Here is a 14,426-nt window from a genome sequence, read left to right as displayed (position 1 = left end):
CCCCCCCCCCCCCCCCCTCACAGAGGGCTTCCATGCTGCAGTTTTGCAGGAACTCTATCAAATAACAGATTTCTGCTCAGTTGGATCTCTCTGCCAGCTGCTGTATTTGGGTTCAGGAAAATCACATCCTGTTCAGTTGCACTGCTGTGCTGTGTGTAGTGATGAATGCATGCAACTGTTCAGTTTGATACATTTATTAATCTGCTATCTGGAAACAGCTTCACAAAAGTCTCTGTAATAGATCTGCGGATAACACTTGCATACTGATTTCAGAGAGACTTGAACTGCCCTAATGTCTATGCTGGTGTTCATTGTATGCTCTTGTATCAGCTATTAATAGTGTCATAATAACTAGTCTGAATAGATTTTTATCTTGTTCTTGTTTAGCCAGCTGTGAAAGGAAGCTATAGCTGGTTAGGCGAAACGAAATGAGAGTCTGTCAGAGACAGTGCCAGCCAGAAGTCCTTACCCTCATCCTTCCCATTGTCTTAGATAGAAACTTATCCTCCCCCACTCCCTTGTTGTTGCCGAGTGCCTCAGTCCTCCCTGTTATGCATATTTGAGCTCCATTCAGTATAGTAACTGAAGTAATATTTATGTGACATTCTGTGTTGTGCTATATGCAAGTACCTACTGCAATTGTGTTCAGGTTCCAGTTGGGGAAGTCTCAGGGTGGATTTGCCCTGTGATACCTATGCCCATAAGACATTGTAATTAAATAAGCTTGTACCAGTTGTAGCATTTTGGTTATACCAATTTATTTTCTTAAGAAAGCAACCTGGAAATACCTTTTTGGGCTAATCATTTCTTGTTGTTTAATCTCCCATCACTACTAGACAAAGCCTAGATTGTAAACAGTCTGTGTCTGAGGTGGTGAAGTCACTGTGGTTGATTTGAATGGGCAATATGCTATGAGCATGTCTTATTTTGGTTTCATTCTTTCAATAATAGATATTATGTAAGTTTTTCAATAATTGTGTGTTTCTTCAGTCAGTCTGCTTACTAAAAGGTTTTAATTTGGAACAAAAATTATCAGATGTTAAAAAACAAATGAGAAAGGATGAAGATGAGAAAGGTTTTACATCTGGCTTCCAGTGCAATCCTTTGAAAAGAAAATCCTTTCTTCAGATGAGTCACCAGCTCTCCCAAACAGCGACTTTGGCCTATTAACTCTTTATACCCACAGCCACCCATTTTTCTTCCAGCACTTGACATCCACCTTTCAACTGAAATGGAGTACCTGAGCACTTCTAGCCCTGATCATGCCAGTGCAGCAAGGAGGGAAAGAGAAACTGTGTGATTAGAGAAATCCTTTATGAAAAAAGAAATGAGAAGAAAATTTGTTTTCCTGAACATGGCTGGTTCCAGGTTTTCAATCAAAATGCTCCTTTGCATTGTTGGAAATGGAGTTGGAAATGGTTCTTCACAACTTGTTCTATGAAGATTAAAGGGCAAATAGAAATGTCACCCACTCCTTGGAAGAGCAGAAAGAAAATTCACTGGAGGCCTTGATGTTTCCTTGCCAAAGTTGTTGCAGTTAGAAGGGATCCCATTCTTCTTTGTTGGTAGGAGGCAGCTACTACAGCCATCATTTGTTTCTAGATTGACAACCTGATTAACTTTCTTCCTCATGGTATAAGATGATTTTTGTAGAGAAGTAACTCAAGCTTGCAACTGGAATGAGACCCTGTACTGCACCTGTGTCACTATGCACACAGACAGCAGAGTCCTCACTGAATAATGCATAATTAATAACATGTTCTTAATTTTAGTCATCTGCCACAAAGAACTGCAAGTCCCAGGGTCTGTTTTATACTGACAAAAGTACCGATTTCACAGAGCTAGGCAAGATGTCAGTGCAAATATAATTATTACCAATATGCCTTTACAAACAACAATAAGAATAACATAGAGCTCACTTCTGCCAAAGTTTGGGATTGCAGCTATAGAGTGGCTCATTTCCAAGAAGACTGACTCCCTGAGAGGTTGGGGTTTTGTTCTTTATTTAAAAATTATAAAAAATGTATCTTCTTTTTTTTTTTTTTTTTTTTTTTTTTTTTAGACTTCTCGCCTTCTTTGATCTCTTCCTTACTCTTTGCTGCAGTGAAGGTCCATCTGCTCTGGGCCCATTTTAGAAATTTCTGAGTTATCTTAGTTTCCTTAATGTAGAGGTTTGCACTTGGAAGCAATTGATCCTGCTGGACTATTAATGTCCAATTAAATTTGATATACAGTGAATATGGTTCACACGTTGACCAGGGGCATAAAGATGAATCTCCATTCAACTGTAATGGAGCTGAGACTAAGCAGATGAAATTGGCCCAATGGTGGCAGCATAACATAAGAAATAAAATACAAAAATATGAAGGGTTTCCTCTTCAGTAAGGTTTTTAGTCTGAGTCATCACCACCAAAGAGATCTTGTTCTTTGGAGTGGGGTTGCCTTTAAAACCAAAGCATGGCACTTATCTTGCTGGAAAACTGGAAAAAAAACCCATTGTATTTTTTATTGTCAGGCAATCAAGCAAGGTCAGCAATTTGCATGAGATGGACCTTGTCTGACAACCATCTGCTAGGACTTCAGAGTGTGAGAGGTAACATGAATGAGGGATCTTGTGTTAAAAATAGATGTTTCCTTAGATGTGAAGGCAAAATGGAATTTCATGTCTGAAAGTCACTAGGTAGAGTTACTGTGGGTGAGACGAGACATAATTATACAGCTATAAAATGACTGCCTTTAACAAGTAAGCTCTTTTCTAGCTTAAAAAAACCCCATCCCATCCTGTCAAATTTTGTGGGGGTTTTGTATGTTCTGATAATTTTCTGATTATACATCATTGCATCTTTTCTATTTTTCTCACCTCGGGCTGGGCCTTCATGTTCTTGTATTTGTCCAAAATCTAACTCCTAAGACCCCATGTGCCTGTGGAGACCATACAATTGAAGTAACAAGAACATCTGCAGTGGTGGGTAGCAGTATCATTGCTTCTGAAGCGCTTTTCTTCTCATGCAAAAAGCAGAAAGAAAAAAAAAACTTCAAGTTTTTCAAATACAAGGATTTACTGGTGGGTGTTTGCAACATCGGGAACAGTCTGAAGGAAGATAAACATTCAGCACAGAAAGAGTTAACCATCAAGAGAGTTAAACATCAGTGGTTTGAAAGGTTTTTGGCAGGAGCATCTTCTCCTTTTCTATATCTCTGCAAGGGGATGTGTACCCATTCCTCCTATCTTAGTGAAGCAGCTGGGCTACTGCTACCATAAATCAGGAGCAAAACTAAGGAATGGTGATAGGGAAGACTTATGGCGGGGCAGGGGCAGTGTCTGGTGAGACAGGGAGCAGACCACGTTAAAAGAAGGTGCTCAGACCTCCTGCAGGAGGGAGTGATGGGAGACATGAAGCCTGCAGCGCGGCGGAGACGGGAGGGAAGGGGCAGTGCTGATACCTGCGGGGCAAATCCTTCTCCAGGGGGTGGGAATCCCCACCCCCCTGGCTCAGAATGGACCAGATGGGAGGTAAGTGTGGGGATGGGCTTGGGGGTGGGAGTGCTGGCACTGGGGCATTATGTGATGCTCTAGACCCTGCAGCCGGCTGGGCATGCCAGGAAGCAATGCCAGTCCTTGAAAGCCACTAATGCCAGGGTGGGTCAAAGCCACAGGGTGCCACTTGCACACAACAGCCTCTCAAATGTGAGCTTGGTGATGCTTTTCCCAGAGCAGTGGTCTTGCCCAGACCCGATTGCAGTGTCACCGAAGCCTCAGCAGAGTCCCTGGGGCTTTCTGCTCACTGGCATGGGGAACGCAACACAAGTTGCAAGACTTGTGATTGTTGCAATGCAGAGTTTGGGGAGCCGGTGCTTTTGCTAGCGCACAGTAACATGGCATCTTCCTGTGCAGTCATTATGGGTGGGATTTTTAGGCATTCCTCTTGATCACCTTTTTGATCCTGATCATCTGGCTTTGGCACATGGGTGACAGTGCAGGTGAGACATCAAAGCTTCCATAAGAATCAGGTTGCTTAAATGTGCATGCATTTGGCTCCCTCACAGCCCAGTTTGCCAGCGCAGCCTCACTGATACCACTCGGCTTCCTCTTTCTTTAGAGCAGCCCAAGCGATGCAAGGTCTGAAACATGCAAAGCAGTTTCCAAATGAGTCACCACAGAAGAAAGGGTGGGGTGAGCAACTGACAGCTCCCCCCAAGACTACGAAGGTGGTTTCAGGCCAGCAGTCCATTTCTCACCCCTGTGTGGGGCAATGCAACAAGCTCCCCACGTTCCTGCATTTGAGGTAGACTAATGCTCATTGTCTGGCTGGGTCTCCGAGGAGCTCCCAGTTTCAGTCCCTGATGCTGGCTGTGAGGGTGAGAGGCTGTGAACAACCAGCCTAGAGGAAGCCCAGGGGACTTATGACTCCCTCCTCCATCCCTCCTGAAGGGAGATCTCACTTCAGGGTGCTCCCCACTCCATCAGCAGCTACTTCTTGAGAAACGTATTACATTTCCCCTTTCTCTTGGGGACATTTAAAACAGCACATTTACCTGAACACAGACTTAGCCATAGCCATAGCAGAGGGCAAAGGAGTGGTTTTGCTAACTAATGATGAAAACGCATGTTAACATCTCTGCTTACTGTGGGACTAGCTGCACCCTTTTAGATGCCTTTCAGATGTTGGTGGGCAGCCAAGCAAGGACTGCTTGTGGTGCCAGCTCCCAGAGCTGAGATCAGCGCACTCCAGCACTTTATACATCTGCCTTCTGCCATGCATTGGTCTCAGTCTTCCTCACCCTTTAGGAAGTCTTAGGAAAAGAAAATAGAAAAGACCCCCACAAAAAAACCCCCAAAAATCAGATTAGGGATGCTCAGTGAGCTATTGCTAAAGGAACTGCCCAAGAAATGTCTCACCTGCCACATCTGACAAAGTCTACACAACTGCAGAAAGCTGAACACCTTCCTGCAAAGACCAGCCTGGGACAAAAAGTGGACATCCATCAGTTCCCAGGCCACCCACCTTGCAGGAGCCAGGCACACTGTCACCGCAGCAGCGAGGGTGGGAGCTGCCAGCAGTGGATGGCTGATCATCATGGACACCGTCACAGAGAGGTGGTATCCCACAGGGAGTGTTCATGCTGGGATGTATCCCTGTGGCAGTGGTGCATGGACACAGCCTGGCTGTAGAGGTTTCCCCTGTGACCTGCAGCACCTTTCCCACCATGGCCTTTCCCCTCTCATTTAGAAATAATCAGTCATTTGTTTGCTGTTATGTGTAGTTGATGATCCAGACTTTCAATAAAAACAGCTCCTCCCAAACACCACGTTTTCCACACCTTTCCTGAGTCTTCAGGCAGCTTTGCATGGAGCATAAAGGAGATGCCACAGCATCTCACAGCCCCCAGATTTGTACCCATAAAAGCACAGCCACTGCCTCTTTCAGGATTGTGCACCCTATCTCCTTGCAACCACCTGAAACATTTCCTGACATATTCCAGCCCCAGCAACATTGACAAAATACTACAGTGACAGCATTAGGCAGCACGTGGTCTCTGTGTGAAACCAGCCTATAACTCAACAGCCTTTGTTTTTCTTCAGAAACACTGCCCTTCCCTTCACTCAGCTTTGCCTGAGCTGGACCCTTAACATCAGCCGTGTCTCCAGCAAGGAACCCTTCTTACCATATTTCTAGCCACCATAATTTTTTTCAGAAGTATCATTTCCTCCTCTTAAACAAGAACAAAAGCATTCAGCAGTAACCAGATTAATCTATGACTTGAATTTCCACTTGGATTTGCCATTGCTTTACAGGGATTTACATACCCACGAGTGCTTTCAGGCCCCACAGGTCCTTATTGCATTGCAGGAGAGCTGTTTTTGTCAAAATGTCTGGGAATCATCCCTGTCTGGGCAACAGCATCACACGGGCTGAAGGAGGTAGGGGTGGGTGTGTGTGTGTGTGTGTGTGTGTGTGTGAAACAGAACAGCAAACTTCCCTATGCCCCTAAACTCATCAACCAGCAAAACAAATGTTGGGGCATTTGCATGTCATTATTGCTTACCTATTTTATCAATTTAGCCTAATTAGCTAACTAGGCTCATTTAATCCTCAACATTCACTAATCCCAGTTAGAGAGGGGTCTGAACCAGGACCTGGATCCCAGTTAGGAGATAACAAGCTCTTGGCAACTTGCTGCCTCCAGTGGTCACTGCAGCTCATCATGGTGTGTGGGAGTGCAGGAGCCCCCATGAAACAGCAAGGAAATGCCAAACCAACATCGCCATTTCCCTCAAGCTCTACAGCCAGCTGAGAGGCAGCAGGTTGGAACCTAAATGCACCGTTTGCTTTTCAATGGTCTGCATATACCTCATGTGCTGTACCCCACAAAAAATGAGGGGGAGTTGTTTTTTGTACCATTCTGTATCAGTTGCACCAAGCCTTCTGTAGTGGCCAGAGGAGCCCCCAGCTGTCAAAGCTGTTGCATCTGGTCATCCTTTCTAGTTGCTTCTTGTACCCTTGGCTCACTCTGAGCATGGCACAGTAACAAACCCACATATACATTGTAGCCACTATTTGCAAGTACCTGTAGCAACAAATTATGTCTAGATGAAAAAGCGTGCTTGCGACAGCTGTGGTTACTTGGACAGGCCTCAGAACCTATTTATGACTTGGCCATTGAAATGGGCTGCTCTGCTCCTATGTCTGCAAGAGAGGGACAGTAGCATGCAGGGAGCCATGAACATCAGATGCAAGAGTCCAGCATTGCTTGCACCAAAGCTGCAGAGCTGAAAGGTGAGATGTTAGCAGTCTCCTCTGGATCATGCATCACCAGCGTGGTTTCTCTCAGCACAGACTAGCATGGAGAAACCTGATCAGCACTTATTTTCGAAGACCCACATCTTCCACCTGGGACTGTATCTGGCCTCTGTCTCCCCATGTAGTAGAGAAGAGTTTTACCTTCTGCCATGCTGGCACCACTGGTGATACACACTGCTTTCCCCCATGGGGAGGCAAAGGGCTCCTAGAAAATTGTGTGGGCAGGGGGATGACATAGGGCTCCTACAGCCTTTTTCTAACCCCACTTTTCTTTCCCCAGCCAGGGATCTCTGACCCCACCAAGATGTGGCTGCTCCTCTCACTAGATGCTAATAGCTAGCTGACTGAACAAAGAAAATCCAATTTGGCATCAAAAAGCAAATAGCCCAGTTCTGGTCTCTCATCTTTTTTTTTTTTTTTTTTTTTTTTTTTTTTTGATACAAGAAGATTTTCAGACGCAAGGTTATTCTCCTGTCAGGTGTGGACGCTGACGACGTGTCCTCACTGTAACACAGGATGAAAGGGTTTGTGAACTGGGAATGTTCACAAAGGGAACATTCATGTCCATACAGCAGTGCTGCAGTCAGTGATGGGCAGCGGTGAGCTGAGGACCTGGCTGCCTAGGGAATGAGGCTCCTTCTGGCAAGCCTCCTTGATGAATTGCTTGCAAAAGTCTGATGCTGCCTTATGATTTCTTTTTCTTCTTTTCTTCAAGAGGACCTCTAGAAAATTTAATGTTTGTAGTTTCCTTTGCTGTAGCAGAACTTAAAGGGGATATTAACTCAGGAGCTGATCCACTGCTCGCTGAAGTCAGTGGTGCCTTTTCTGCCAGCTTCAGTGGGCGCTGGAACTGGCTCTCTATCAAAGGTGACTTTGATTTTCAGTGGTTGTGTGAGCCTTTCCTCCTGTTTCTCTGTGGGGAATAGCTTCGGGAGGCTTCAGAGCTCACATGAAATATCTGCTGTAGCTGGTCCTCAGCTTCTTTTTCTCCTTGCATCATGACTGGTCCTCTCTTTTACAGCTGGCATCTGTAATCACCGCTGGCCTCCTCCTGCTCTACATCCTGCTGTGCTATGAGGACTTCCATTTCCAAGTGGCTCACGTCTATGCTTGCCTGGGGTACCCCAATGCCCAGCACATCCTGGGACAGAGGTATTTGCAAGGTAACATTTCTCCAAGCCGTGGCTAACTTGCTGCCAGAGTATATACAATTATAAGGCAGAAGCACAAATGTGACACTGTGCTATGTGGTACACCACCACACTGCTGTATTTTGCACACTGTATTTTATATCCTAACTATGATTTTGATACTTTTTTCTCACACCCAGGAGCTGGAGTGGAAAAAAATGAGGACAGAGCCATGCACTGGTTCAGGTGAAGTGCAAAAAAAATCCCCTACTCCTGCTATGGGAAGTTGCCTTCTCCTGGGGAGAGGCTGCCGTGGTGAGGGATGAAGAAAAAGAGTCAAGAGTGCTTTGGCAGGAGAGCCAGGCTGAGCTGTCCTGTACTGGTGGGAGGGAGGTGCCCGGGGCAAAAGTGGAGAGACCAGGAGCTCCCAACTTCTTGCTGTGGGTCGGTTGCTTGGCTCCACTTTTCCCACCTGCTATTGCTACTTTTTAAATCAGTTCGAGGCAAGTAAGTATCTTGACAGTGAGAGTTCAGAGGGATGCTGGTGCTACTGTACAGCCTTTTGGAGAGGTTCAAGCCATGGTGGGCAGTGGGAAAAATGCACAGGAGGGGAGAGGGCCAGGGACTGCTGAGGCAACAGAAAATCAAGATACGGCAGCGTATTGATTCCCAGCTATTGGCACATGCTCCCAAGAAAGAGGTTTCTGCCACGTAAGAGAGGCAGCGGTGCCCGGTGTGCACATTTGCTGTGGTACCCGCAGTGGTTACACACATCTCCCAAAAATGGGGCCGCATCTCCCAAAACCTTCCCACTCCTGTGGAGAAACAGGAAGGATGTGGGATGGGGAGAGTAACTGTGCTAACCAAAGAGTGAGGGAAGAGGGGGGGGCACTTTGGATGTTTCCTCTGTGTCTGCTAAAGGCATAGAACAGCATCAGGCTGCAGGATTTTTAGGGCTGACATAACTGCCTGCGACAGCAGGGGTTGTGAACCAAGCAGGCATCTTTAAGGACATCTGTTCTTAGAGAAACAATGAAGTCTTAGTGCCTTTATTGAATAAGGCTGTTTCACAAATCAGGGCCTGAAAATTTTAAAGGGTTCACATTTCAGGACACTGATTTATACATACCTTTTCCCTTCTTTGCTCTTATATCACTTTATAACATTCAAACTCAGGTTTTCTTCTTCTGTATTTTCTCTTACCACTTTGCTTCTCTCTTCCCCCCTGTAGGCAGGCAGCGGGGCAGGGCCATCCCCATGCCTCCTTCAACCTGGCAGTGGGAGCACTTAGAAACATGACCGTGGCACTTGAAGAAGGGTAACCTGAGCTATTCCCCTTCCTTTCCATTACAGCTGCATTCCCAGCTCCTCCTGGGTAGAAGGGCAACCCAGTGCTGTAGATATTCCACTCATGAAGCTACTCCAGCATTTCAAATGCTCTCTCCTTGTATTGTCAGTAATGAAGCCCTACCTGCAGCAAGAAAACTAAAAAACCCAGTTAGCATGGAGAGATTTTAAAAATTAGGTGATACCGTACATAAAATAACCTGTGGTCTGATTACGTATGTATTTCCATTGGCAATTTCCCAGTCAAGGCAAGGGACAAGATCCGTACTTGTATAGAAGGAGCTATTGAAGCAACATGCGAATTTTCCACTACAAAGACCTGTCTTTCTTTTTGGCAGAGCCCCCTTTTCACTTTCCTTGCCATCCAGCAAGGTCAGTAAGAAGTTTCCTGTTGACCACCTGGAGGTTGGGTTGAAACCGTCCAGGACACATTTCTCTCCCCGACATGCCTGCGCACACTGCACACCAGCATTCCCACAGCCAAAGAAAAGTTTCCTTGTGCTTTGTACATTCACTGTGGTGATTTGTCCTGGGGCTAAGTGAAGCTAAAACAACTGATGAGTTCCCATCACAGTGAAATCCAGTCGGTTTGTGTGTGTGTGTGCATATTGTTTTGTTTTGAGTTTCTTACATTTACTCCATCTGAAAATTAAAATTGAGGTTGGAGACATCAGTTTTAAGCTAACTGAAACTAAAAAATCAATGTTTGAGCAAACCCTGTGTGTTGAAGCCAGTGCATGTCATTTCAATCTCTCCTCCATGTCATGTGATCAAGCAGACTTGCGTATTTAGTGGTAAAAGGTGTATGTATTCCAAGAGCTCCAAATCCATCTCTACTTCCATTCAACTAAGATGAGAAAATCACCAATCCCAAAACATACATGCTCAGACCACAGGGAAAAGCAGAGAGAAAACCAGATCATTTTCTTAATAGTGGAGAATTAACTTTACAGATGCTTTCAGATCCAGTAGCTCTGGTCCTCTTATAAAAGCCTGGGTAAATAAGATTTATCTAGGAATGAATCAAACCTCCTCCTAGACCTTCTTGATAAAGGTTTCATGTCCTTCAGGGAAGTGGAGAAACTCCTCACTGTGGCAGCAGCCCATGGACTCCAAGAAGCTCAGCAACTTTTGGAAAACATCCTAAAGAGCAGAAGCCTTCCCTGAACGACTACTGCAACACCGATGCTTGTTCAACCATGCCTTCTTCTGCACTTAGCAACCCTGCTTTCTCCTTGCTGAGTGTCTAGTCTTTAGGCATTTGAATCATTCACCTGATATTATATTTCGTTTGCACTGGATCTCCACCATCATATCTATGGCAGTGATGTGTTGCTGGTCCTTCTCCCTTTGACTCCTAGCTCACCACTTCTGAACCACTTCTGAACCACTTCTGAACTTCTAGAACACCACTTCTGTGGGGTGGAGAAGACAAACAGCCTTCAGGGTTACACTGATGATGGGCATATGAACATTATTGAAAAAGCGCCATTAGTGTTGCACCAAGAGATCTGCTAATACTAAAATTCAAATATTGATCTGGGCTTGATGCGGTGTTGCTTGTGCATTTGTGCTGTGTGTATTTCATGCTCTGCTTATGTATTGCAATAAATGATCACGGCTGAGACTTTATTACTGTAAATCAGCATGACAGGCATGCATGATGTCATTTGTAGTAGAAATGACAGTGATTTAATAGAAAATATAAACAATGGCCTCACTTAATAGCTATCATTCCTTATCAGTGTTACCATTGCCATGCCAGTTTCAGGGAAAAGTAATTCAATATAATGGAAACTGCCTTCATTGTCAGGGTGGTCTTGGTTTAAAATCACAGTGGGAGCAATTGCATTTCATGGGAAGTGCACTCACTAAACAAAGATCTGCAGCATTTTACTAGCAATAAAGTTGTTTCCCAGGGCTTCCTTTGTTGCTGTGCAAACTTTCGTTTTTTCCTACCATGATTATCCAGCTCACTTGTTGCATTACACAAGGTCCTGTGCTCCCCCTGAGTGCCTGAGGCCATGCTGGTGAGCCTAAGACCTGGGCTGCTGCTGGAGCAAATGGGAAAGCAAGGCCGTGGTGGAGGCCAGGCTTTGGCTTCCAAGAAGTGCTTTTGTGCTGTGGCTTGTAGGCAAAGGCATGAAGGATTTTGCCCAGGCTCCCATTTTCCTGTCCCCTCTCAGCCGTGATTCTCAGTATCTTTCTAGGGTGATGCTGGCAACATCTTGGGGGGCATCCCTCAGGCACAACATGCCAGCACTCAGTGCAGTGGGGGTGGCCACATGTTAAGCGAGGGATGTCCAGGCTTTACGTCTTCTCCTCCTGGCTGTCCCCAGGCTGGGCTCCTCAGGGCCAGCTCTGCCTTTTGCTCTCAAGAGGTGAGGACAGAGCAGAGGAGACCCGGGGCCTGGCCATCCTTCTCCCTCCCCCAGCTCATCCCTGGCAACACCTGCTGCAGACCAAGGCTCTCTGCAGTGCAGCTTCTTGCTCCCCCCACCCCTTTTACTCCTTTCTCTTTCCCTTCTGTACTTCTTCCCACATACCCCTTTGTTGAATCTGGTACCACAAAACCCACAGCAGAGCAGAGCAGAGCACCAGGTGAGTTACTCTTTTCCTTCCCCCTCAAGCAGAAAAGCAAGACCATGTTGCTGACTCAAAAAGGAAGGTATTTCCATGGCCTCTGCAGTAGCTGTGGGCTGAGGCCCCAAGCCAGGACCCTTCAAAGGCAAGAGAATATTTCCCTTGACATGAGGCTAGCACTGCATCATGTCTCATACCTGCTTTTTTTTTTTTTTTTTTTTTTTTTTTTTTTTTTTTTTTTTTTTTTTTTTCCTCATACAGTAAACACCCATGAGCTGTAGATCCTGATTTGGAAACTAGATCTATGCTATACATCTCCTATAGAGAGATGTACCAGTTAAGTGCACCAGGCATCTTTTTCAGGCCCGTGGTACCCTTGTTTTTGTGTCTGTGAGCAGGAAAACCTTGTGTTTGTCCCTGCAAAACAGCATCCACCAGGCAAATGGTGTGAGGAGCTGTGTTAAAAGCTCTGCTGAAACCCAGACCCATGGTGGCTGCTGCTGCTCCTCGACCCCCAAAGTCATCCTTGTTTTCTTCATCCTCCCTAACCACAGCAGCCAATGTCAGAGGGGCATTTGGACACGGTTGGGGAGAGTACACCTGCACCAGCCAGTGATGGCTGAATTCACATCCCTTTCCTATTGCCACCAGGTCTGGGATGATGCTGCCCATGTTCAGTGTACAACCTACCTCGGCGGGCACCAGGTGTCTTAACTTGGGTATTTGAATAGCAAATACATCGAGGGCCCAGTGGGTAGGGCCATTGCATTTCACAGGACTTAAGAAATCACCTTTTTCTGTCCCCCAGTCAAAGTGAGCAAGCAGGTATTTGTGCACTGATCAGTTTTCCCACCTAACTAGTGGGAAATAACACTAGTGTGTTATTGCCCAGCACCAAAATGGGCATTAACACTGACCGTGAGACTCTGCAGCTACTGGGCAACAAGTCAGCCTCAAGGTTCACGCTGCCTTCAGTTCAGTGACAAGGTGTAATATCAGCACATTACTCATTTGCAGGTTCTTTTGTTTACTTTCACAAGAAAGCTGTTTGGGATTGGCATTTTTTCCTTTATCTCAGCTGTAGTTTCCTTACTGGTAAACATGGTGAGTGATTTATCACCCAATGCTTTCCAGGTAACCTCTCTTTTAAAAAGGAGTAGTACGAGCTGGACAATAAATTATGAGCAACCTTACATACATTTCAACAGAAGAAAAGAATTGTTGATTTAATAAACCCAGTTATCAAACAGCAGCAGGAGGAGGCTACTGCAACTCAATGCAATGCCAAAACTTTGCCAGGAAGAGATGTTCACCAGTTTCACGTAATCTGCAGAATTAGTGTTTTCATTTTTACCCTTGCATCACCTCCCCTGAGACATGAGTGTCTCCCACCCTAATTGCTGTCTGTACGATTTCCCCCTGGATTTTCTTTCAGTCCAATCCCACAAAAACTGCTTTGCAGTCAATGGCTGTGGGTGTGCATATATACATTCCTCCTACTTTTTCCCTTTTTCTCCACTGACCTGCCTTGCCAGGGCTCTGCTGACTCCCAGTGGGTTCAGGTACCCTTTCCCCCATCCCCAAGGGAAAGGCCTCTGGTCATGGGGCACTTGTGCTGTGCAGCACTGGCTGGACCTCTTCAGCAGCTGCCAGCCCTCTCCTCCTTGGCACTGCCTGTACGCAAGCAATTAGAAGGATTTTCTTTCCCAAAACACAGCTCTAATTATAATCTAATTCAGCTTATTTGAAGTACATTTTGGTAGCATTTCCATTATGCAAATATCAATTTATTATCCTCACATTATGTTTTGACTACAGTGGTGTTGCTAATTAGAGGCAATTTAACTGTTTTAAAAAACCCCATCCTTTCCTCTCCATGCACCCTTACTTCCTTGCAAACCACATAGAACAGACATTTAGCATGGAATCAGTGATGAAAACCTGCAGTTATCAGCTCTATTTCCATTGCTCTAATTGACTTTCATTATGTTAGGAGCCACTTAAAAAGCATGGGTTTTTCTGGTTTACTTGTGTTTGGGGATGGAGATGCGAAAGAGGACTTACTCCAACTGCATTTCTAATGGTTTTCTGCCCAAACTTTAGGGTGATTTTGATGTGGCCGCCTACTCCCAGTAACTGGTCATGCTGTTGCCTTTGGCTGTGGGGGAAAAATTGTAATGACAATAATGCTGATCTGGGAAAGATGACACTTTTCTGCAATAAGAGGGAGGAAAGCTGACCCCAGGGATTTGGGATAAAACCCCCCTAAACCAGGATGTAGAGGAGGTATTTGTGTGTTTTGCTTGGCCCCGCCAACAGAGGCACTCGGAAACCGGGGCAGAACACCATGAAAGCAGCAATTCCCACCTGCCCTAGCTGAGCACAAAGGGGACTGTAGGTTTTGGTCATGGAGGCTGCCCAGCTGGGTGAAGGCCTTGGAAGGTGGGCACTGGAGAATTTTTTCTGGGGAAAAGTGAGCCAGCCATGGGGAGGTGTGTGGGAATAGGGACTAAGCAGTGGGAGTATATGGCGGCTGAGTGCCTGCCAATTTGTTACCAACGTC

The 14,426-nt window shown here is 45.6% G+C and overlaps 1 protein-coding gene across 1 annotated transcript in view; it reads right to left on the bottom strand.

The window, feature by feature from the left end:
- LOC113479820 (histone H2A.Z) overlaps positions 1-14,196 on the bottom strand; it is a 20,049-nt gene extending 5,853 nt beyond the window's left edge. The window contains exons 1-2 of the mRNA XM_026848143.1: positions 14,189-14,196; positions 10,691-10,692 (exon numbers count right to left, since the gene is read on the bottom strand). Coding sequence (XP_026703944.1) covers positions 10,691-10,692; position 14,189 — 3 coding nt within the window. The 5' untranslated portion in view covers positions 14,190-14,196. The remainder of the gene's footprint in view (positions 1-10,690; positions 10,693-14,188) is intronic.
- Between the last annotated feature and the right edge of the window lie 230 nt (positions 14,197-14,426).

This window comes from Athene cunicularia, assembly GCF_003259725.1.
Source record: "Athene cunicularia isolate RWA chromosome 4 unlocalized genomic scaffold, athCun1 chr4_part2, whole genome shotgun sequence".
NCBI classification, from domain to species: domain Eukaryota; kingdom Metazoa; phylum Chordata; class Aves; order Strigiformes; family Strigidae; genus Athene; species Athene cunicularia.
Note: the sequence above shows the minus strand (reverse complement) of the source record. Positions and strands in the feature narration are given on the sequence as shown.